This window comes from Ranitomeya variabilis, chromosome 4 (assembly GCF_051348905.1).
Source record: "Ranitomeya variabilis isolate aRanVar5 chromosome 4, aRanVar5.hap1, whole genome shotgun sequence".
NCBI classification, from domain to species: Eukaryota; Metazoa; Chordata; class Amphibia; order Anura; family Dendrobatidae; genus Ranitomeya; species Ranitomeya variabilis.
Window position 1 is genome coordinate 572,971,174 of NC_135235.1, and position 25,789 is coordinate 572,996,962.

General features: G+C 44.6%; 1 protein-coding gene across 1 annotated transcript in view; it reads right to left on the minus strand.

Moving 5' to 3' along the window:
- LAMA5 (laminin subunit alpha 5) overlaps window positions 1–25,789 on the minus strand; it is a 116,915-nt gene that overhangs the window by 18,533 nt on the left and 72,593 nt on the right. The window contains exons 23-50 of the mRNA XM_077252870.1: window positions 24,776–24,914; window positions 22,958–23,100; window positions 22,773–22,879; window positions 22,276–22,429; window positions 22,042–22,202; window positions 21,855–21,963; window positions 21,651–21,748; window positions 21,402–21,570; window positions 20,782–20,908; window positions 20,236–20,375; window positions 20,039–20,154; window positions 19,592–19,800; window positions 19,123–19,327; window positions 17,029–17,173; window positions 12,206–12,346; window positions 11,964–12,125; window positions 9,319–9,423; window positions 9,144–9,227; window positions 8,801–9,031; window positions 5,100–5,210; window positions 4,889–5,016; window positions 4,723–4,803; window positions 3,726–3,940; window positions 3,446–3,546; window positions 2,888–3,068; window positions 2,569–2,712; window positions 808–959; window positions 615–725 (exon numbers count right to left, since the gene is read on the minus strand). Coding sequence (XP_077108985.1) covers window positions 615–725; window positions 808–959; window positions 2,569–2,712; window positions 2,888–3,068; window positions 3,446–3,546; window positions 3,726–3,940; window positions 4,723–4,803; window positions 4,889–5,016; window positions 5,100–5,210; window positions 8,801–9,031; window positions 9,144–9,227; window positions 9,319–9,423; window positions 11,964–12,125; window positions 12,206–12,346; window positions 17,029–17,173; window positions 19,123–19,327; window positions 19,592–19,800; window positions 20,039–20,154; window positions 20,236–20,375; window positions 20,782–20,908; window positions 21,402–21,570; window positions 21,651–21,748; window positions 21,855–21,963; window positions 22,042–22,202; window positions 22,276–22,429; window positions 22,773–22,879; window positions 22,958–23,100; window positions 24,776–24,914 — 3,969 coding nt within the window. The remainder of the gene's footprint in view (window positions 1–614; window positions 726–807; window positions 960–2,568; window positions 2,713–2,887; window positions 3,069–3,445; window positions 3,547–3,725; window positions 3,941–4,722; window positions 4,804–4,888; window positions 5,017–5,099; window positions 5,211–8,800; window positions 9,032–9,143; window positions 9,228–9,318; window positions 9,424–11,963; window positions 12,126–12,205; window positions 12,347–17,028; window positions 17,174–19,122; window positions 19,328–19,591; window positions 19,801–20,038; window positions 20,155–20,235; window positions 20,376–20,781; window positions 20,909–21,401; window positions 21,571–21,650; window positions 21,749–21,854; window positions 21,964–22,041; window positions 22,203–22,275; window positions 22,430–22,772; window positions 22,880–22,957; window positions 23,101–24,775; window positions 24,915–25,789) is intronic.

Consider the following 25,789-nt stretch of genomic DNA (forward strand, 5'->3'; position numbering starts at 1 on the left):
GCTGTGTTATATACTGCGTGGCTGCTATATACTACGTGGGCAGTGTTATATACTGCGTGGGCAGTGTTGTATACTGCGTGGGCAATGTTGTATACTGCGTGGGCAGTGTTATATACTGCGTGGCTGCTATGTACTACGTGGGCAGTGTTATATACTACGTGGGCAGTGTTATATACGGCGTGGCTGATATATATTACGTGGCCAGTGTTATATACTTTTTGGGCTGTGTTATATACTATGTGGCCTGTGTGATATACTGCATGGGCTGTGCTATATATTATGTGGGCTGTGTTATATACTGCGTGGCTGCTATATACTATGTGGGAAGTGTTATACACTGCATGGGCTGTGTTATATACTACGTGGCTGTGTTATAGACTGCGTGTCTGCTATATACTACATGGCTCCTATATACTACGGTATGTGGCCTGTGCTATATACTATGTGGCTGTTACTGTACATACACATGCTAGAATACCCGATGCGTTAGAATTGGGCCACCATCTAGTAGGTCCTAATCAGCCAGTACGGTAAATACCTAGTTGCCACTGTCACATGTTTGTACATTGTTGCAGCACCCCCTTGTGGCAAGAAGTGGAAATTAACACACCCACCTTCTCCTGCAGAGCATCAAAGTCTTGAGCAAGACTAAAACTATCATCTTCCAGATCGTCGGCTTTATCTTTTATACCATTAATGGAGCTCTGATATTGGAGCCACAGATCCTATAAAGAAGAAGGGCAAAAAAATTAAGTGTTCGACTAGCCAAACACTAATCGCTCAGAGTAGAAAATATTTCAGCATTACCGTTAAGTTTGCAATGGAGACATTGAGACCACTTAGACGAGTCCAGGCAATGGAACTAACACTCAAGTTGGTGAGTTGGTCCCTGATGCTGGGAATAAAGTCGGCCATACGTTGTAGGTCCTCCAGCAGAGTCACCACACAGCTATCACAGGCTGCAGGAGGCAAAAAAAAAACACTCAGCACCAGAGGAGACATTTACAGATTCCAAAGCTTCAGCACAAACTAAAGGGACCTTAAGAATGTGAAAACTGTTTTCTGATATCTTAATTCTAGGTTGAGATATGATTGAGTAAAGTTAAAAGCGCAAAGCCTGAGGCTGCACCACTGAGACTGACATTTTCTGTTCTGGTTAGTCTCCAACACAGTGTTGCCTTGAAGATTTTGTAAGGCTCCAAATCTCCTGACACATTAATGCCCAAACCAGAAAGGTCATAGATAGTGTTGTGCTTGGTAATTTAGATCCATAGAAGTTCTCCATGAAAATATTGCACTTTCCAGTAGTGCAGACTCAGGCTTTGGGCCTGCAACTTGAAGTTATCTCTAGATAGGAGCAAGATATTAAAAAAGCAGTTTTTACATATCTAATGCACATAAAAGGGCCTTTTGTGATGTGGGTACAACCTTATCCAAGAAAAGAATGGTAGAACATAGAGAAATAATTGACACTGTATGGAGACTATGACAACCTAAGAGTCAGATCTGCTGGTCCCAGATTGTCAGCTCTTGGAATCAGGCATAAAGATCAATAACATATTATATGGACCTGTTGAGGCGGTTTTACACATTAGATGACTGTCGGCCGAATGATGCCTCGGCCGATCGTTCATCTGACAGCCATTTCAGTTGACTCTCCCAAACATAGGAGAAAATGCTCGGCTGAGCGTTCCTGGGATCTCTAAAAGAAATCTGCAGACAGATATCTCTTCCGGCGACATATCTCCTGGATAACAAAGCGATAGTCAGTCCGAAATAAGACGATGTCAGATCACCCCATAACACCATATAACTGGTAACTCTTCCCCACAGGTGGGTGTGGGATTCTTATCTCTCAGCCGTCACGGCTGATACATTATACCTTTGGGTCCTTGTGTCCCCTGAGGAATCATGAGATAAAACGCGTCGCGAGTACCACGGGACATTATTGATGTGATCCTTGGGAGTCTTTCTGGTGGGGTAATGTGTGGTTTCTTAGTGACACCCCTCCCCCTTTTCTCCAATAGGATCTACAGTTGATCCCTTTGTTAAAGGGATCTGACCTTGGATTCCAACTGTGAGGACACCACCTGAATATACGGTGAGATCATTCCTATTTATTGTTATATTTTGTTTAGACATGTCATAAGAATAGGGTTATAATATAAGCCAAGATGTTTGTCATGTGTTTGTATATTTGTATTGAGTGTGTCTTTGTGTCATGTGTTTTTTCAGCCTGAGGACTTTTTACCTAATCTAATTAAAGGTTATATTTTAATATCACATTCTACCTTGTTGACCTCCCTTTGCTAATTGATTGGTAGTGCACATATTTACAGATCCCCGTGTCCCCCTACCATCACAGTTGGTCAGCGCCCCCAAACATATTAAACCACCGGCCGAACCTGTTGATATTAGGCTAAAATGTATGAGGGGCTTTAGTGTGGATGCACAAAGACCCTAAAACAGGCATCATCCGATCACATTGTCCCCAAATCCAGGACAAGCACTCCGGGCTTCCCACACTGTATACAAAGCTCTCAAGTGTAGAGAGCAGGTAATACTCACGCTCGCACTTCATCACTTCGGGCCCATGGCTGACAGGTACCTCATACGGGCGGCTACAGGTGTCACATTGCCGCCCGGACAGCCCGTCACTACATTTACACTCTCCAGTCCGTGGATCACAGGATCCCCCTTTACAATCACACTCTAAGGAAGGACAAACAAGACGGGGTCATGAATGGCAAGATACCAAATCCAAAATATCCCCAAAGATGCAAAACTACAACACCCAGCATGCTCAGTCAAATGCACACTGTCAGGGAAAGCTGGGAGCTGTAGTTTTGCATCAGCTGGAGACACATAATCTGTGAACATCACTTACTTGTGCAACCACGAAGACCAAAGCTCCAATACCCGGGGGCACACTGCTGGCAACGGGAACCGGTTACGCCAGGGAGACAGTGACATTGACCAGTTTGGGAGTCGCATGTAGAACTGGTTGAGCCTTCACCACACCTACATCTCTGACATCCAGAGCATCCGTCAAATCCATAATGGCCCTCCTAAAAAAGATAAATCAAGAGTTAGGAGGACTAGAAAAAGAAGACTACAAAAGGTTACAACATCCACATTCACAATCCTGCAGGCTTCAGAGCTGAACTCTTAGTATTCCCTGGATGTTCATCACTTATTCAAAAACTGTGTATATGATCTGCATTGTGGAAAGTATTAACCATACCCCCAGTGTCACAATGCAATAAAGAAAGGGGCTCAGAAATGGCTTGTTTCTGATGGCAAACTTCTTGACAGCAGACTTGTGAATGCAGCTCTGGAGTATAATACAACCTGCAATTTGGGATCGTACAAGACAGGTAATGCAAGTTATAGTGATTAATAATGAACAGCCACTGATGGCTTCGGCTTGTCTCCGGTTTATTACCTCACAGCGGTTACAGGTTGGCCCTGTCACTCCAGATCTGCACAAACATCTACCATGTCTTGGGTCACATGTGTCCGTTCCACAAGGAGAACAATTACAACCTACAGAACAAAACATTTTATATTGAGACTCATAGGATAAACACATTCCTAATGATGCGCCCGCTGTCCCAGGTGGATGGTTTGTTACAGTGTATCACTCCAGTGACTTGTGCCCGGAGGATGTAATAAGGAGGGTTACTATCTGATATGGGATAAGACGGTCATCGTATAGTACTTACGGGTGCAGTTTTTAGCGCCTATGGCGTCCCCATAAAAGCCGGGGGCACACACCTCGCAGTGCGGCCCGGCGGTGTTGAACATACAGCCAGAACATGTCCCGAATAGAGGATCGCACTCATTGAACAGCATGTTGGAGTCGGTGTTCCCGTTACAACTGCAGGGCAAACAAGAGCTTCCGATGACCATGGGATTCCCGTAATAACCCGGAGCGCACCTAACAATGGAGGATAAAAATGAGCAGGTTTATTCCCCTGGGACAGGAAATTAAAATATATATAAAGACATTTATTTTATTTTGCTTTTATTAATGTTTATCTTGTTAGGACTTTCAGGATCTTTGCTTGCTGTCAGTGGATAGAACCATTCTTGCTTCCATCTGGAGGCTGAAAATCTCACCTGTCAACGTGCTGCTTTCACAGATGGCTTGTTACACTGTATCAGTGTATGTCTCATAGATCCAAAACACTGATGACACCGGTACCGTTTTTCCCGGTTCCCGTGTTATATGGATGTGTGAAGGGGGCCTTATAATGAACCCACCGGCTGTGTAAGGATCACAAGATAAGGACATGCTGTTTGACCACATACTGTTAGGCCACATTCACACGTTCAGTATTTGGTCAGTATTTTACCTCAGTATTTGTAAGCCAAAACCAGGAGTGGGTGATAAATACAGAAGTGGAGCATATGTTTCTATTATACTTTTCCTCTAATTGTTCCTCTCCTGGTTTTGGCTACAAATACTGATGTAAAATACTGACCAAATACTGAACGTGGTCTTAGAACGTTTCACCATCTAACAGCAAACAGAGATGTTGAAAGTCACAAAGTCTATTTGAAACTTTAAAAACTTTTCATTTTACAATATATATGAGCTTCACTTACATTGACCAGAGAAGCCTCTTCAGATCATCTCTAGACAGTGAAAAGCTGAGTTGTAGCCAAGATGGCGGGTAACAGATAAACCATTGAGACGGGTGAGATATTGTCACTTACCGCTCACACTTGGCCCCAGCGTAGCCCGGCTTGCAGAGACACTGAGTAGATGGACCCCTCTGCACACATCCAATAGCAAAACTACAGTCACCATAAAAAATAGCACAGGGTAAGATGACATGACATCTGGAATTGACAGTATAAAACACTAATAAATGGCACTTACTTGTTAGAGGGCACAGACAGCGGGCAAGGACAGGCGACACAATGTAACACTCCACCCACGGTGCCATTGGACACAAAGCCTTCTTTGCAGCGCTCGCACTGGTCACCCTCAGTGTTGTGTTGGCATTTCTGGATATAAGAAGTTGAGGTGTTAAAGGTGTAGAGAGGAACACTGCTGTTCTGATTGGGAAACATAGAACAATAAAACTCACCACGCATGTGCCAGTCCCTGGTAAGCACTGGTCAGAATGCCCGCCGCAGCTACAGGGCACACACTTGCCTAAGAAAAGACCCTTGTCACGGTAAAATCCAGGGGCACATTCCTATGATAAGAGAAAGGAGATATTCATGGACGGGTGAGCAGCTAGACCAAATGTTGTATGTCTTATAGGAGATACATATATCCCCACATTAATGCAGAGTTCTCAACTTGTGATATGCCTATCCTAGAGTGTGCCAACCATAGCAAGGGGTATGTTATGCCCTCTTCCACTGCTACAGGGGGGCACTGATATGAGGTAATTTTGGAAGGCTCTGCTATAGGGGTACTGTTGCTGGAAGGCTCGGCTATAGGGACACTGTTGCTGGAAGGCTCTGCTATAGTGGCACTGTTGCTGGAAGGCTCGGCTATAGGGGCACTGTTGCTGGAAGGCTCGGCTATAGAGGCACTGTTGCTGGAAGGCTCTGCTATAGGGGCACTGTTGCTGGAAGGCTCTGACATAGGAACACTGTTGCTGGAAGGCTCTGCTATAGTGGCACTGTTGCTGGAAGGCTCGGCTATAGGGGCACTGTTGCTGGAAGGCTCGGCTATAGAGGCACTGTTGCTGGAAGGCTCTGACATAGGAACACTGTTGCTGGAAGGCTCGGCTATAGGGACACTGTTGCTGGAAGGCTCTGCTATAGTGGCACTGTTGCTGGAAGGCTCTGCTATAGGGGCACTGTTGGAAGCCTCTGCTATAGGGGCACTGTTGTTCGAAGGCTCTGGCATAGGAACACTGTTGCTGGAAGGCTCTGCTATAGTGACACTGTTGCTGGAAGGCTCTGCTATAGTAGCACTGTTGCTGGAAGGCTCTGCTATAGGGGCACTGTTGGAAGCCTCTGCTATAGGGACCCTGTTGTTGGAAGGCTCTGCTATAGGGACACTTGTTCGAAGGCTCTGATATAGGGACACTGTTGTTCGAAGGCTCTGCTATAGGGGCACTGTTGTTGGAAGGGTCTGCTATAGGCAATTTTGATAGATGTTCTACTATACTGGCAACGTTTTTAGATGGCTCTGCTATAAGGGTGATGTTTATGGATGGCTCAGATATAGGGACAGTGTTAGATGACTGTGTTATTGGGGTGTTGTTGTTGGAAGGTTCTTAGGGGGCACTGTTATTGAATAGTGCTGCTCAAAGGAGCACTGGTGTTATATAAGCCATGCTATATGAGGGACTATTGTAGAATAGCTCAGCAATAGGGGACTGTAGAGCATGTTTATGCTTAAAGGGCTCTACAGTGGGGAAAATAAGTATTTAATTTTGCAAGTTTTCCCACATACAAAAAATGGGGAGGTCTGTATTTTTTTTATTGTAGATACACTTCTACTGTAAGAGACAGAATCTAAAAAAAAATCACATTGTATGATTTTTAAATAATTTTTTGCTTAAATTAAGTATTTGATCATCTACCAACCAGCAAGAATTCTGGCTCTCACCGACCTGCTAATTTGTCTTTAAGAAGCCCTCCTACTCTGTACTTATTACCTGTATTAGTTGTACCTGTTTGAACTCGTTGCCTGTATTAAAGACACCTATCCGCGCATTCAATCACACTCCAATCTCTCCACCATGGCCAAGACCAAAGAGCTGTCTAAGGACACAGGGGACAAAATTGTAGACCTGCACAAGGCTGTGAAGGGCTACAGGACAACAGGCAAGCAGCTTGGTGAGAAGGCAACAACTGTTGGCACAATTATTAGAAAATGGAAGAAACACAAGATAACTGTCAATCTTTCTCGGTCTGGAGCTCCATGCAAGATCTCTCATCATCTGGTAATGATGATTCTGAGAAAAGTCAGGAATCAGCCCAGAACTACCTAGTCAACGACCTAAAGAAATCTGGGACAACAGCCTCAAACATTCCGGTTAGTAACACTACGCCATCATGGATTAAAATCCTGCAGGGCAGGCAATATCCGCCTGCTCACACCAGAACATGTCCAGGCCCATATGAAGTTCGCCAATGACCATCTGGATGATCCAGAGGAGGCATAGGAGAAGGTCATGTGGTCACATGAGACCAAAATAGAACTTTTGGTATCAATTCCATTGACTCTGTTTGAAGGAAGAAGAAGGATGAGTACAACCCCAAGAACACTGTCCCAACCATGAAGCACAGTGGGAGAATCATCATACTTAAGGGCTCTTTTCTTCCAAGGGGACAGGATAACTGCACCGTATTGAAGGGAGGATGGATGGGGTCATGTATTGCAAGATTTTAGCCAATAACCTCCTTCCCTCAGTAACAGCATTAAAGGCGAGTTGTGGCTGGGTCTTATAGCATGACAATGACTTGAAATTCACAGCCAGGGCAAATAAGGAGTGGCTCCATAAGAAGCATTTCAAGGTCCTGGAGTGACCTAGCCAGTCTCCGGACCTTAACTCAATACAAAATCTTTGGAGGGAGCTGAAACGCAATGTTGCCTAGCAACAGCCCTGAAACTTGCAAGATCTGGAGAAGATCTATGTGGAGGATAGGGTCAAAATCCCTGCTGCGGTGTGTGCAAACTTGGTGAAGAACTACAGGACACGTCCAACCACTGTGATTGCAAACAAAGGTTTCTGTATCAAATATTCAGTTCTGTTTTTCTATTGCATCAAATACTTATTTCATACAATAAAATGCAAATTAATTATGTAAAAATTATACAATGTGATTTTCTGGATTTTTTTTTATTTTTAGATTCTGTCTCTCACAGTTGAAGTGTAACTACAATAAAACTTACAGCCCTCTCCATTATTTGTAGGTGAGAAAACCGAAATTGCAAAATCAGCAGTGTATCAAATACTTATTTTCCCCACTGTATGTTAGACGGCGATGCTATAGGGGTACTGTTGTAGGATGGTTTTGTAATACCAGTACTGTTGTTGGATGGCTCAGATATTTTTTGCATTGTTGTAGCATGGCTGTTATAGGCTATGTGCCCACGATCCAGAAGCAGCAGCGCTTTGGATGCAGCGTATTTTCGCTGCATCCAAAAAACTGCGTTCTATTGAATGCAGGTAAATCCGCATGTGTTCACTGAATCATGCGGATTTACTGCATTCAATACATTCTAATCAATTAAATTTCTGTTGCGGAGACTGGCGTCTCAGCAAGAGAAATTGACATGCTGCGGTCCTGAAAGACGCACCACATATCAGTTTCAATGGGTGATCCACAGGCACAGGTGCACATGCACACATAGCGGACATGGTATTTCTAGAAATCCCATCCACTATGCTGTAACATCTGGCCGCTGCAGTTTTGACACTGCAGAAATATGCAGTGTGAAAACCTCACCAATTCCTGGTTGTTGGCACGTACCCATAGAGATCAACTATTGTTCGGAGGCACTACCATGGAGACACTTTTGCAGAATGGGACCACAATACATACATGATGTCTGACTGGTTATGACTCCAGATGGCTGGTACAGTAGCAGAGACAATTTCATGGGCTCTGATAAACAAGGCAGAACCTGATGCACTGGTCACTGACAACCAAAGAAGGCTGACTATTTTTCCATCTTGGTTATAAGTTCTCAGGCCACTCCATGAACCCTTGTCTCCTAATGATGTGGTTTAGCAGTGAGAAGCTAACCATCACTCTGGGAACAGCATGGTAGTCATGGGGTTGAGTGTTTGACAACATTGAGAAACTCTTTAGATACCTGACAGGAGTCACCCCGGTAGTTGGCAGGGCACATACACAGCTCAACATTGCTGGCCCTCACTCCAACACCTGTCCCCTGGCCAATCTCCAGAACAACCTGGCGCAGAGACACCATTGCAGAGGATTGGGAATTCAAAGCTCGAATGTGCAACGCCTCTAAATTTGCCAAAACCATCATGATGTCTTCACGAGATACAGGATTATTGGTCCCGATGTGAATGAAGTTACTCTGAAAACCAAAAGGAACATAGGAGATTTATGGATTCAGATCCTCCTTTCAGCTTGTGCAGGTTTCGTTGGTTAGTGTTCTGCTCTATCAGACTGACATCACCATGCTTTACCTCTATAAGTTGGACCTTGCCTTTGTGTATGTCTCCAGGTAAAGGGTATCTTTGCTCCAGGTAGGCAATACTCATCTGGTTCCCCTATAGAAAATGACACAAAAGACCTCATTGTACATTGCAATGAAACTGAAAGAATAATCTCCAAAATAAGTTGTGCTTTTGTGCCCTATACCTTCAGTATGACATCTGGCCGCCGCTCCACAGGAATGTAGATCTGGTCTCCTCTGATGGCTTCAGAATTCAGCTCGTATCTCAGCAACCCACCATAAGAAGAAACCTGCGCTCAAAGAATCAAATTATTAAGTGTAATAGACACCTTTCATAATATGGAAATGCCATAGATCACTAGTGGGCGCCTCCATGCAATTTTTCATCAACTAAAAGTCTGAGTTACGCAAATCTTGAGTAACCCAACAGCGTAAATATAAAATTTCAGAATGCCCAGACTTCATACATGTAACTTACAACCTATGTCTACAGTACATACAAACTAAGAACATCAGCCGCCCCAGAAATGGCGTGTGGTGACAAGTGGGGTAATAGGGTTGGGGTTGATGTCAGCTGTTTTATTGCCTCTGACATCAAGCCCAGGTGTCAGTAATGGAGAGGCATCTATAAACACCACCCATTACTAACCCCATAGTAATATTGTAAAAAATACACAGCCAGAATAAAGTCCTTTAACTGAAAGAAAGACATAAACCCCTTTATTTTAAATAAATGCTGTACTCCATGTCCCTCTTTTTCCCATTTATTACTGTAAAATAAAAAATAATAAGCCAGTATATTCCTCACCTGTCCTCCGAGAATCCCTATGTGATGCTGTCCCATGAAGAACTCCAGATCTGCTACATCCGTATGGTTTGCTGAACGATGGAAAAATGCGACCACTCAGCAAGCCAGCCAGAACACACTGAGACAGGAGCGTGATTACATTCCTGCAGTGTGTAATACTGATGTGAGAAAGGCCACCGAAGTTCATAGCTGATGAATCCAAGTCACCTCACTGACATCACTTTTCGATGTGAGAAAGTTCTCAAAGAGCGAGCAGTGACACCTGTGAGGTGACCGGGGTTCATCAGAACTATGAACTTCGGTGACCTTTCTCATGTCAGCGCTAGACACTGCTGGAGCATTCTCACGCGCCTGCGACAGTGTGTTCCAGCTAACTTGCTGAGCACTCGTATCATGCCATCGCTCAACAAACCATCCAAATGTAGCAGAGTTGGAGTTCTTTGTGGGACAAAGGGATTGGTGTTGGACAGGTGAGGAATATGGTGGTTTATTACTTTTAATGGGTTAAAGAGGGTACAGAGTGTTTATTTGAAATAAAGGAATCTGTGAAATTATTTCAATTAGAGTACTTTACTCTGTGTGTCTTTATTACATTTATGACTATGGAGTTAGTAATGGGCGTGTCATATAGCCTCTACATTACTAACTCCTGAGCTTAATGCCAGCTGACAATACAAAGCTGACATCAACCCCAATACAATTACCCTACTTGCCACAGCACCAGGGCAAGGGGGAAGAGCAGAGGCAAAGCGCCAGAATTGGCTCATCTTATGGTTGCGCCATTTCTGGGGTGGCTGAGAGCTGATTTTCTTAGTCTCGGAAGGGGACCAATATTCATGGCCCCTTCCTAGCCTGTAAATATCAGCCTGCTGCTGTATGCCTAGCCTTTGCTGGTTATTAATTATAGTGGGGCCCACATATTTTTTGGGGGGCCTCCCATTTTAATAACCAGTAAAGGCTAACTGGACAGCTGTGAGCTGATATTAATAGCCTGGGAAGCTCTTTGTTTATTACCCCCTTCCCAGATTATGAACATCATCCCCTAGCTTTCCGCTTTCCCTCAGCTGGTTATTTATATCTGTATCTAAGATTGTTTTTTAGTTAGTAAACTAGCTTGAAATAACAAAGAATTCCTTTATGTAAAAGTGGATGTTAAAAACGCATGTCATATGGACGGACGCTAGGTGAGAAAAATCGCATTGTACTTTCATGACACTCACATGACACTCGTCTGACTTTTCAGGAACACCGGACCAATTTTATAAACGCAGATGAGTGTCAGCCCTAAATGTGATCTTTTAGATCCACATATTTTTTCCTACCATTTTGTGCGATTGCTGGATCCACCTTTCCTTCATTGGTCATTTAATAGCTTGTATACATAGGCAGACCGCAGTAAACTATGTGCACTGGGTGATATAGTCAATGCGCTCGGCAGTGCGAGCTCTGAAAAATTGCTGAGAACAAGGAACTTTTGTGTTGCACAAAAGATCATTTCACCTAAAGAATGAGCATTTTGCTTTGTCATCGGATGGTCGGCCGCCTGTTTACACTGAAAGATTATCGTGAAACAAGTATTCTTAAGAATGTTCATTTTTAATAATCTTTCAGGGTAAATGCAACTTATCCTTTCCTTGCAGTCACTGAGGGCTGTTCAGAGATAACAATAACAAGCTGTGATTAGTAAGAAGGGGTGATAACATGAAGAAAAGTTCCTGAATCCCTCCCCTCCGGTCACTGAGGGCTGTAAAGCGGAGAGGTAACAACAACAGGTTGTAATTAGTAAGAGGGGTGATAACAAGATGAAAAGTTGCTGTATTCTTCCCTAGGTTCACAGGAGGCTGTACAGTGCTGCTCTCACAGCTCCATCTCCTCCATCCAGACACAGAACCAGGAAATAAAGCTATTCCTGATCCCTGGCTTCATACAAGTGTTGCTCCCCAAATATTGCACCCAGAGCTTTGCTCTTGATATGTGAAAGCTAATATAACAATTTTTTTTAGGCTCTAGATTTTAACTCACCCTATCCCCGAGGTAGCTGCGTGGTGCATGCCAGTAGAACTCCTGGTAGACATCCGGAACATCACTCAGATCAGCCTCAATGAGACCTTCTGCAAGAAGTTCTGTGATCTCCACCTCCTGGCGATCTCCTCCAACTAGAATCCATCCTCTCATGTCACTGAACTGAAAGATGTTAAAAAATGAGTCCAAGAAGTGTGGAGCAGTAGAGGAGGGGGTATATCAGTGCTTAGGGTGTCTCTTACCTGAGTACGGTACTTGGACCCAGTGTGGCAGCGATCGGTGGCTCCAAAACAGAAGCAGCGGGTGCAGCCCTTAGGATTGTCAGCATCCAGGAAGAAAGTGCCCAAGCGACACTGCTCACAGTTGTGACCTTCAACATTTTCCTAGAAATAGAAAAAAAATTATTCAAGGAATTTCACTGCAGCCATCATATTGTGAGATTTAGATGGGTCACCCAAGTGCTGGCAGCAAATCCTGATACACATCACCAACCCTTTCACTACAGAACCTTTAAGGATGCTAAATAGACTTTGCTCCCCACTACTAGGATTAAATATAATTCAGGCAAAGAATTCAACCGACAGATGTCCATAAATTAAGTTATATGTAATAATGAGAAATAATACAGGGAAAAAGTATGGAACGCACTTACTGAAATTACCTTAATACTTTGTATAACAGCATTTTTTTGGTGATGACGGCTTCAAGATGCCTCCTGTATGGAGAAACTAGTCGCACACATTGGCCTCCAAACAAGATGTGTATTAAGTCATCCAAACAGTTCAATTTTGGTCTCATCTGACCAGACTGTATTCTCCCAGTATTTCACAGGATTGCTTAAATGTTGTTGAGCGATGTTTAAATGAGCTTGGACATGCTATTTATTCAGCGAAAGAGTCTTGTGTGGTGAGCGTGCATACAGGCCAGAAGATTGAGTGCATTACTTATGGTTTTCTTTGAATAAAATGCACCTGCTCATTCCAGGTCATACCTGTAGGTAGCTCTACACAGGTGGTCCTTTGCTTTTGGACAATTCTTCTGAAAATTCTTTTCACTACTCTGTCTGAAATCTTGCGAAGGGCACCTGATCATGGTGGAAATTATGCTATTTCCACATCTGGATTATGGCCCCAATAGTGCTCACCAGAATCTTTATTAGATTAGAAATTCTATTGTAACCGCTGCCATCAGTGTGTTTTGCAACAATAAGGTTGTGAAGGTCTTGAGACAGGTCCCTGTTTTTTTCAATCATGTTTCTTGTGTGGCGCCTTGGTAATTACACACCATTTTAATTGGTAATTAGACACCCGCTATTCCCCGGCCTCTCCCCTCTGTCAATCCCTGCACTGGCTCCCCATTGCCCAGAGACTCCACTACAAAACCCTAACCATGACATACAAAGCCATCCACAACCTGTCTCCTCCATACATCTGTGACCTCGTCTCCCGGTACTTACCTACACGCAACCTCCGATCCTCACAAGATCTTCTCTACTCCCCTCTTATCTCCTCTTCCCACAATCGCATACAAGATTTCTCTCGCGTATCACCCCTACTCTGGAACCCTCTACCACAACACATCAGACTCTCACCTACCATCGAAACCTTCAAAAGAGCCTGAAGACCCACCTCTTCCGACAAGCCTACAACCTGCAGTAACCACCGATCGACCAAACCGCTGCATGACCAGCTCTACCCTCGCCTACTGTATCCTCACCCATCCCTTGTAGATTGTGAGCCCTCGCGGGCAGGGTCCTTTCTCCTCCTGTACCAGTTATGACTTGTATTGTTCAAGATTATTGTACTTGTTTTTATTATGCATACCCCTCCTCACATGTAAAGCGCCATGGAATAAATGGCGCTATAACAATAAATAATAATAATAATAATTTTATAGGCCATTAATTGAACTAGCCGATATTATTTTTCACTTAGTGGTAGGATTGCTTTTCTAATTACTGATAGATTTCAGCTAGTGTCATGACTTTCCATAGCTTTTTGCACCTCTATTTTTTCATGTGTTCAATACTGTTCTCATTATTACATAACTTAATTCATGGACATCTATGGTTTGTTTTCTTTGCCTGTGGGGATTGGATGGGTTGCTACCGACATCCGATGAGAATTTCATATCAACAGCAAATACACACACACACACATATATATATATATATATATATATATATATATATATATATATATATATATATATATATATATATATATATACACAGTGCTCAAAAAAACTAAGGGAACACTTAAACAACAGAATATAACTCCAAGTAAATCAAACGTCTGTGAAAGCAAACTGTCCACTTAGGAAGCAACACTGTTTGACAATCAATTTTACATGCTGTTGTGCAAATGGAATAGACAACAGATGGAAATTATTGGCAATTATCAAGACACACTCAATAAAGGAGTGGTTCTGCAGGTGGGGACCACAGACCACATCTCAGTGCCAATGCTTTCTGGCTGATGTTTTGATCACTTTTGAATAGTGTTGAGCGATACCGTCCGATACTTGAAAGTATCGGTATCGGAAAGTATCGGCCGATACCGGCAAAGTATCGGATCCAATCCGATACCGATACCTGATACCAATACAAGTCAATGGGACTCATGTATCGGACGGTATCCCTGATGGTTCCCAGGGTCTGAAGGAGAGGAAACTCTCCTTCAGGCCCTGGGAACCATATTAATGTGTAAAATAAAGAATTAAAATAAAAAATATTGCTATACTCACCTCTCCGACGCAGCCTGGACCTCACCGAGGGAACCGGCAGCGTTGTTTGCTTAAAATTCGCGCGTTTACTTCCTTACGTGAAGTCCCGGCTTGTGATTGGTCGCGTGCCGCCCATGTGGCCGTGACGCGACCAATCACAGCAAGCCGTGACGTAATTTCAGGTCCTTCAGGATTTTAAAATTACGTTCCGGCTTTGTGATTGGTCGCGTCGCGGTCACATGGGCGACGCGACCAATCACAAGCCAGAACGTAATTTTAAAATCCTGAAGGACCTAAAATTACGTCACGGCTTGCTGTGATTGGTCACGTCGCGGCCACATGGGCGACGCGACCAATCACAAGCCGGGACGTCACGGGAGGCAGGACACGCGCGCATTTTAAAATGCGCGCGTGTCCAGCCTCCCGTGACGTCACGGCTTGTGATTGGTCGCGTCGCCCATGTGACCGCGACGCGACCAATCACAAAGCCGGAACGTAATTTTAAAATCCTGAAGGACCTGAAATTACATCACGGCTTGCTGTGATTGGTCGCGTCGCGGCCACATGGGCGGCACGCGACCAATCACAAGCCGGGACTTCACGTAAGGAAGTAAACGCGCGAATTTTAAGCAAACAACGCTGCCGGTTCCCTCGGTGAGGTCCAGGCTGCGTCGGAGAGGTGAGTATAGCAATATTTTTTATTTTAATTCTTTATTTTACACATTAATGTTGTTTCGATACCGATACCCGATACCACAAAAATATCGGATCTCGGTATCGGAATTCCGATACAGCAAATATCGGCCGATACCCGATACTTGCGGTATCGGAATGCTCAACACTACTTTTGAATGTTGGTTGTGCTTTCGCACTCGTGGTAGCATGAGACGGACTCTACAACCCACACAAGTGGCTCACGTAGTGTAGCTCATCCAGGTTGGCACATCAATGCGAGCTGTGGCAAGAAGGTTTGCTGTGCCTGTCAGCGTAGTGTCCAGAGGCTGGAGGCCCTACCAGGAGACAGGCCAGTACACCAGGAGACGTGGAGGGGCCGTAGGAGGGCAACAACCCAGCAGCAGGACCGCTACCTCAGCCTTTGTGCAACGAGGAACAGGAGGAGCACTGCCAGAGCCCTGCAAAATGACCTCCAGCAGGCCATAAATGTGCATGTGTCCGCACAAACGGTTAGAAACGTCCACAGATGGGGGATGTGCTCACAGGCCAACACCATGCAGGACGATTGGCATTTGCCACAGAACACCAGGATTAACAAATTCGCCACTGTTGCCCTGTGCTTTTCACAGATGAAAGCAGGTTCACTCTGAGCACATGTGACAGACGTGACAGAGTCTGGAGATGCCATGGAGAGTGATCTGCTGCCTGCAACATCCTTCAGCATGACAGGTTTGGCAGTGGGTCAATAATGATGTGGGGTGGCATTTCTTTGGAGGGCCGCACAGCCCTCCATGTGCTCACCAGAGGTAGCCTGACTGCTATTTGGTACCGAGATGAGATCCTCAGACCCCTTGTGAGACCATATGCTGGTGTGGTTGGCCCTGGGTTCCTCCCAATGCAGGATAATGCCCGACCTCATATGGCTGGAGTGTGTCAGCAGTTCCTGCAAGATGAAGGCATTGAAGCTATGGACTGGCCCGCCAGTTCCCCAGACCTGAATCCGATTGAACACGTCTGGGACATCATGTCTCGCACCATCCACCAACGTCACGTTGCACCACAGACTGTCCAGGAGTTGGCAGATGCTTTAGTCCAGGTCTGGGAGGAGATCCCTCAGGAGACCATCTGCCGCCTCATCAGGAGCATGCCCAGGCATTGTAGAGAGGTCATACAGGCACATGGAGGCCACACACACTACTGAGCATCATTTCCTTGTATTGAGGCATTTCCACTAAAGTTGGATCAGCCTGTAACTTCATTTTCCACTTTGATTCTGAGCATCATTCCAACTCCAGACCTCCGTGGGATATTAGTTGTGATTTACATTGATCATTTTTAGGTTTTATTGTTCTCAACACATTCCACTATATAATGAATAAAGATTTGCAACTGAAATATTTCATTCAGTGACATTCAGGATGTTGGATTTTAGTGTTCCCTTTATTTTTTTGAGCAGTATATATATATACATATCTTACAGTACAGTAAAGTTGCAGTTAGGCTGCATTCACACATCTGTATGTCATGGACTGTGATTCACAGACCAGCAGCAGGTCTTCTGACCAGAATTCAACAGCCTCCTTGTAGGCATATATAAAGCTGCCAAGTTGGGGTCAGGAGACCTGCGGCCAGGCCGTGCATCATGGTCCTAGAACAATTCCTGTACCTTGCAGAGACACTGTCCTGTAACAGGATCACATATACTTTGCTCAGTTCCTGCCCGGTTGCAATCACAAGGTCTGCAGTTGGGGTATCCATAAAAACCAGGTGCGCATTTTTCACATCGGCGTCCCATTATGTTTGGCTTACACCTACAAAAAGCAAATGGTTTGCATTAATGTCGATAACAGATGGAATTGCTGCACGAAAAAATAAACAAAATAAGTCCTAAACCCTGCTTAGTTATAATGTGATTTCTTCTCTATTCACAACCAAAGCTAAACTTTTGATGTTTTTCCAGAACCATAGAGCAGAGCACTATGGAGCGCCCCCAGACGCAGGGCCGCGGAGTACTCGGTACCGGGCCTCTCTGTCTCAGTCCTGGGGTTGTCACGGTGGCTAGACCCGGTCCGTGACCCTGCTAAGGGGCGTCCAATGAAAGGTGTGATGGTGGTGCGTGGTGCAGGTCGCGACGAATAACGAGGACACAGGGTTGCAGTCTCTTTACCTCTTTACTGAAGGCTTCAGGATCCTCAATCCAGAGTACGATTAACAGGGCTGTCTGAGACCGGCCGGTCCGAAGGCACCTCCAGAGTTCCCTTTGCAGGTGGAAATCTGTGCCTACCTTCTAGCGCCTATGTGTTGTAGTACTTCCCTGCTGAGCACCACGGGATAGTCCTCACAACTGTTGTGTCTGTTTCTGATGTTCTTTCCCACAACTTATATCTGTTCTGATGTTCTTCTCCGTCCCCCAGATAATATGGCTAGGACGCACCCATATGACGAGTAGGCCTGGAGTTCTTCCGGGACCCTAGAGTCGCCCCTCTCCCACTGTTGCCCCCTATGTCTGCTTAGGTGATTTAGGTGAGACAGCCAACCTATAATCAACTGTCCTGCCGCTGTTTGAAGTAATGCTTGGAGCCCAATACTTCCTCGGCGTTCCGGCCACCGGCTACGCGCCTCAGTAGGATGTTGCCTCGATCTTACGGCACGACTCCTACTGGTGTTATCTCCTTTTTGCTGTGATCTCGTTTCTCACTCTCCACAATAAACCTCGCTTCTTGTCCTTTCTTAAGATACCGCCGCAATGACGTACAGGCGCGGTTCCGTAACGTTCTGTTCTGTTCGCTAGGCCTCTTTCAGGATCCCACCCCTGACAGGGACCCCCCTGAATCTTTCCCCGCAACACCCTCTGCCACAGGATGTTGCCTGGTTCCAACCCAGTCAGCTTCTCCCGAACTTTCTGTCCGACCCCCAGTTTTACCAGATTGTGAGGAGTGGCCTAATCATAGAACCCTTTGCTCCCCCTGGTGGCCAGAGTGTGATGTATACTGGTGTCTGTGATACCTGGTCAGGTGAACTCCTTAGGTGCCATCAGACGTGCCATCACTCCCCTTAGCGGCGGAGCGTCAGTACTGCAACGACCAGGACTCTGGGGCGCTGCAACTACGTGTCTAATAGTGAAGAATAGACAAATGTCACAGTGCAAACACACTCAGGAGAATTGTATTTGCTGCTATGGATGTGGCTAGAGTATAATAACAAAAAAAAAGCATTAAGTAAAACAATGGATCCAAGAAATATGGTTTCTCCTTGCGGAGAGTGACATGATAAGCATATCGAGGTGAGAAGACTTAAAGCCGCAATGCTCCTCTGGGAAATATGCAAATTGTCTCTTCAGAGAGGAAGAGGACTAGAACTCTAGTGCCACCTATTGGAAGTAGCAATCCTAACAGTCAATGTCGACTCTTTAACGAGCCTTGTCACATGACTTAGGATAATAGCCAAACCAGAATCTCAATTTGCAGACACTCTCCACTTTGCACTGACGAGGGGCAGTACCTCGAAACACAGTGTCTGCAAATTGAGATTCTGGTTTGGCTATTATCCTAACTCATGTGACAAGGCTTGTTAAAGAGTCGACATTGACTGTTAGGATTGCTACTTCCAATAGGTGGCACTAGAGTTCTAGCCCTCTTCCTCTCTGAAGAGACAATTTGCATAAGTAAAACAATGAATTTGAAAAGTTACATGAGGCGATTACTGCAGAGAGAGCCAACCATGCAGGATTTTTCCACAGCATGGTGGTGCTGTCACTTACGTGCACTGTCCCGTCTGAATATCACATCCTGGTTGGGTTATGTTCTGCAGCCCAGTCTTGGAGCAGTCACACTCCTCACAGCCCACCAGAGGGTGACAGCCAAATGTTTGGGGCTGGCACACTGTGCACTCAGGGATCACTGTGCGAGGAGGGCATATGCACTGTCCGGTCACTTCATCGCAGAGACGAGATCCACACTCACAGGCTGAAAAAAGAAGAAGATGGATATAGCATTGCTCGCTGCAACATAGGGAATGACAAGAAGGGGCAAAATTAAAACTTAATCTCTGAGCAAAGAGCAAAGAAAAGCTTGCAACTTCCTAATATGTTTTATATATGGTTGGGATGGGTACATGTACAGAACAAATACTTGTCACCCAATGAGGCCTTATCATGAATGTTCATTATGTCCATGTTCTCCACTATGTTGCTATGCTCATCATTATTCTTGGAGGAATCTGAGACTTACTTCTGCAGTCAGGAAATCCCCAGAATCCAGTAGCGCAGCGGGCACAATCTCGCCCGATCACGTTGGGCTTGCAGGAGCACTGGCCTCCATATGGCTCACACGTCGTACTTAGAGAGCCAGCTTCGTGACAATTGCAGGACTGGGCTCCGTTGTTGTAAAAGAGGGACAGAGAGATCGCAGCATCTCTGCAGAATTTAGAGGTGGCTGGGCTGGAGCAAAACAGAGACACAGAAGAAAAAGGGAAAAGAGGAACATTACAAGCTTCTTACTAAAGAGGTAAGATGGACAACATTTTTCAGGGAGAACCATTTATTAAGAGGAGAGGGTTGCTATGAAAAAGGCCGCCATACAAAATATCTGTGGTCTCCAATGTGTGATGCTCCAGCTGGTGCTTAACTTGTGAAACAGTCAGTCAGGACATGCTGGGAGACAGATGAGGAGACTTACTTGCTCTGGAAACTGTTGGCTCCGCACTGACTGATGAAGTTGTAAGATTTGTCCAGAGGCTCCTCCACCAGGTAACTGGAGCTGTAACTGTCCTCAGGAATGACCAATATGTACTCCTAATAAAAGAGATCCAGGATCAGACGGCGCGTGAGTCTGGACAACCGACCAGATCACACAAGAAACTCACAGTCACTTACCAGCCAGATGATCTTGCCATCAGGGACTTGGACGGTGACTGTCAGGTCATTATCGCTAATATCGAGTATGGCCTGACCCTCAGACAGGACCAAGCTCCGGCAGCCATAACCATGGGGGCAGAATGTGGCATTAGCTGAACCTAGGAGAAGAAATAGGGCAGATATAACACAATGGATTTACAGATGGTGGGAATTAATTCTTAAGATTAGGTCCAGAGGCCACATCAGTAATCTATAGCTGTCAGACAGTAGCCCTGCAAAGCACCTCTTACCAGCCAGCATCCATGGCCCTTTTTTGATAAGCTGGCTTGTCACAATGTCACATGTTCATAATGCTGCAATGATAACAATGCACCAGGCCGGCTAACCAAAGAGGAGCTGGTGATACCGTCAGGTAAGAGGTGGTTCACAGGGCTCCAGATCAGAGCCAAAAGATATCAGATGAGGTTTCTGGACCAAATACTGCAAATCAATTTGCACCATCTATTATTCTACTATTGGATTTTTATAGACATCATGCTATCTCAAAACATCTTAAGATCACACCTCGCCATACACGTCCACCATGGACTTGAACTTCAACAGTAAATGAGGGCTGTGCAGGCTGATAGTAGTGGATAATGAAGGCATAACGTCCAGGGTTCTGAACATGGCCATTATAAGTCACTTTCGTCTGGATGAGAAAAGAGGAAGAAATGAAAAGAACAGTGTGTGTTATAGTAAATATACATCCTCTCTTAAATATAAATTAGGGTAATTGTGGTGCAGGAGTGTAGTGTTAAGAGGGTAGGGTCTTCAACGAGTCCTGGTGCTTAAGAAGGCCCAAAAATCCTGCTGCCATACAAGACATCAGCATTACTATGCAGAGTAATGGCAGAGCTGGCATCACCACCAGGCAAACATAGGCTTATATGGAATAGGAGGGTACACTATGATAAGGGTAAACTTTTTATACAGGTTGCTCTTTGAGGGTACATGAACCTCTAGATCTGGGCCAGGAGGGGACCTTAATACAATTCAGACCCAGGAATTTCAAGCTACTTTACATTCCAAAAAGCTGCTACACATGATATTTATGCGCCACCAATGAAATGAGTGAGACAGGCTCAAATTTTATGAAAAGCCAAATTTAACCCTTTGATATTTCATGTACATTAATCACTCACTTCTGGAGACTGTAACCGAATCAGTTTAGTAGCATCTACAGCTGTTGGTGGCAATGGTGCAGGGAGGGATGGCACCTTCTGGCCATTGTTGGCGTCTGTCCTTGTCTTCCCCTCGGTTAGCACCACAGATTGAGATGGTTTATGGAATCTTGATGGGGTGCAAGAACCACTGTGGACAAAGATATTAGGTGAGAAAGCACCCAGGGAAAAAGTGAATGTGCCACTCAAGATGTGACCACCAAACGGTACCTGCTAGGGTTGAAGGACCCATGAACAGCAATACAATGAACTCTTGGCTCTATATATTCCATGGTGTACTGATCAGCAGGTATCAAGAAGATCTTACCCTGAAAGAGAGTCAGACCAATAAGCACCATAAAACATGGGTTCAGTGTAGTCTTTAGTGGAAACTGGGGATAAATTGAGGACAGTGGCCTCTTCAACAAGACTCACCAAGTACAGTTGTGTCTTGTCTGCAGAGAAACGAATGGTGACTTCTGTGTTGAGATCAAAAAAGGCCACCTTCTGTTGGGCATCCAAAGCCACCCCACGGCACAGAAAACTGCAACACACATTGGATCCAAGTCAAGTCACAAACAGGTTACCGGAAGAAGCCTGAAGCCTCTGAATGTTGACTGACCTGAACTTGCAAGGATAGAATGTGAAGGTTCCCTGCTGTGGTGTGATCTGGGGAGAGTTCACTGCCACATTGGTGGTCTGAAGGTCTTCCTCATTGGCATATTCAACAATAATGGCGTAACGACCCGGGTGGGGGACTGGCAGGTGGAACAGGACATCAATCTAAAAGACAATGTCAAAGGTCAATGTTTACAAGTGTCGGCCACCAAGCAAGAAGAGCTGGCACCATACTTACATCACTTCCATAGCATCCTATGAGTGGTGGATGTCGGGGAGTGATCTGCTCAGTCTGACATGGACGTGGAAGGCTGTTATCCATACGGCAGACACCTTCAATGCCTTCCGATGATGGAAATTCATCCAGTGAAAGGTATTTGTACAACAGACAACTGAAACACAATACGATTGCATGCACATTAATGTGTATGTAGTCTTGGCAATGCATGCACATAACTATATAACCTACATAGATCCTATATAGCATAACTATATAGCCTGCACAGATCCTATATAGAATGATGGTCATCATACACATAATAGCTTGGCAGTGCCTCTCCAACTATTGCTGCACCACAAATCAGAGTGCAATTTCACTTGCTAATGTGGCTTAAACAGTTGGAAAAAAACAGCACATTTTTGCCACATGGTGATTGCCTGTGTGACCCAACTGGTCTCATTTGGCACATAGGTGCACCTTGATTGAGCACATCATAAATTACATGTTTTTCTTACTTTTGATTGCTCTTCTCCTGGGAGGGTGAATAGGTGCAGGCCTCAGACACTTTCACCTGGAGGATCGGAGCCTCATAGTAAGCACTAGGAAGAAGGACAAAGTAATCCTACGGAAGAAGAAACTCTATGAGGAACAGAGACTCAACCCAGGGAGTCAGCTGCGTGTGAAGAACCTGGAGTCTCACCAGGAGCACGTCCTCCACTTCTATCACCACAGACCACGTGTTTGGATTTAGGACAAAGGGTTCTCCAAAACTTCCATGAGGTACAGTGACAAAGGCCGGGTCTTTGCTGGGAGGAAACACGATCTGCTTGATCTGTTCAGAACCTACAAGGGTAAAAGGGTAAGAATAATCTCATGATCTTACAACCATGTAGGGGTCCCGGCTGCTAGTTCCCGCTGACATATGATTCATTATTAATGAGATTTTTAATTTCCATGACTATAAAGCATAATGAGGATGTATCGGCTGTCCTATAACTGTTCTGGTCAATTAGTGAGTTCCCCATGGAATAACAATCCTGGGGTATCTTTTCTTGCAATTCTGTTTTGTGGCATTCTCATAGGATGCCGATAGTCCGCTAAAACAATAGAATGTATAAAAAAAATATAGATATTTTTTATTGCCGCATTCAATATAACTAGTCTAATAAAATAAACACATAAGGGCCAATTCATCGAAGTTTTAATGTCAGAAAAATGGGGTATGGCTATGAAGAATTGCAAATTTTTGCACAATGTGGAGTTATGACAAAAAAGTTTAAACAAGAGAAGAAATGATCCAGCTGAAGGCGGAGGCAGCTCAACTTTGTAAAGCTTTATTGGACAACTAAAAAAAGTATAAAGTCCTTCAAAAAATCTGCATAGCAAACACCTGGCACACCAGTGAGGACGATCAACGATTTTCAACTATGGAGTCTTACTCATGATCTCAAAAGTGCAAAAGTTTAGCAACCTTCGGTCCGTTTTAATTAGCCTCACTGAAATGAGAGGTGCTGGGGCGGGATGGGGGAGCTGCCATGTTTGCCTATCAAATTTATCAAAAGTGTGGCGTTTTATCTTGTGTTGAGTAACATTTTTGGTTCGGCACACGCCACAGTAGATGCGATGAATTCAATAAGTGGTATGCGCCTCTTAATGAATTAGGCGCCATGTAAGGTGCAAGGCTGGCGTCATGCGGGCATGCAGTACGCCATTTTCACCTAATGACCACATAATAACACGATGGAGGGTGGCTGTTGGGACCCCAAATAATCAGCTGTAATCTAGGAAGAAACCAACAGCACAGATGAACTTTCCCTACAGCACCCCCGGAGGAGAAATGAAGCATTACATGGTTTCCCCTGCAATCAATAAGCTGTCTGTAGCGGTACTGATGTGCCAGGTCCTCCACTTATACCTCCATTATTCTGATGTGAAAATAGAGCAGACAAACTATACAGTCTGACCTTTAATAGAGCACAGGTAGACTTTTTGGCAAACTCAATTCTAACTATAGTCGAGGAAACAGTCGTATAACATCACGTGGCTAAGTACCAGCTGACAGCAAAGCTTTAGGGAACTCCAAAGTCTTCCCCACTCTATTATTAGAAAACTACTACATGCAGAGGAATAGATGTCAACATTAGACATATATTATGGAATTGCTACTCATGCAATTCCCCTATAGGCTAGTGTGCTGAATGTTTTCGGTTTATCACAAGTAATGAGCTTTCACAGTTGTCCTATGACCATAGGAGTCTCCAAATGTTGGCTTCCCACGCAGCAAAGCTCTTTACAGGCAGCAAGATAGATGAGCCTTGTAATTACGTTCCAGAACAAATATATCCTGTAGGAAATGAGAGTAGCTTCATTTCCATGACATTTGTGACTAGAACAACCAGCCAATCTTGTGTTCGCTCCCACCCCCCTGGCCTTGCCTAATGAGACACTCTGAAGTCAGCAGAGCCTGTCTGTCTGCCCTGAGGAATGTACCACTTGTCACTGGCCGGGAGATACTTACAATTGGCACAAGCATTGAACTTCTTCTCTTCAATGAGTGACACCTTTCCATAAACGCTGTCCACTCCACGATTCACATATCTGAACACGACTCGGAAGAGGTCAGGGGAAGTCACATTGATGGTTAATATGACTTTTGGCTGCAAATATAGGGAATGTATTATAATCAATAACATGTAATGTACACAGCTAACTGATTGTGACTTACAGCCTATATTATACTCCAGAGCTGCACTCACTATTCTGCTGGTGCAGTCACTGTGTACATACATTACATTACATATCCTGTACTGATCCTGAGTTACATCCTGTATTATACTCCAGAGCTGCACTCACTATTCTGCTGGTGCAGTCACTGTGTACATACATTACATTACATATCCTGTACTGATCCTGAGTTACATCCTGTATTATACTCCAGAGCTGCACTCACTATTCTGCTGGTGGAGTCACTGTGTACATACATTACATTACTTATCATGTACTGATCCTGAGTTATATCCTGTATTATACCCCAGAGCTGCACTCACTGTTCTGCTGGTGCAGTCACTGTGTACATACATTACATTACTTATCCTGTACTGATCCTGAGTTACATCCTGTATTATACTCCAGAGCTGCACTCACTATTCTGCTGGTGCAGTCACTGTGTACATACATTACATTACATATCCTGTACTGATCTTGAGTTACATCCTGTATTATACTCCAGAGCTGCACTCACTATTCTGCTGGTGCAGTCACTGTGTACATACATTACATTACTTATCCTGTACTGATCCTGAGTTACATCCTGTATTATACTCCAGAGATGGACTCACTATTCTGCTGGTGGAGTCACTGTGTACACACATTACATTACTTATCCTGTACTGATCCTGAGTTACATCCTGTATTATACTCCAGAGATGGACTCACTATTCTGCTGGTGGAGTCACTGTGTACATACATTACATTACTTATCCTGTACTGATCCTGAGTTACATCCTGTATTATACCCCAGAGCTGCACTCAC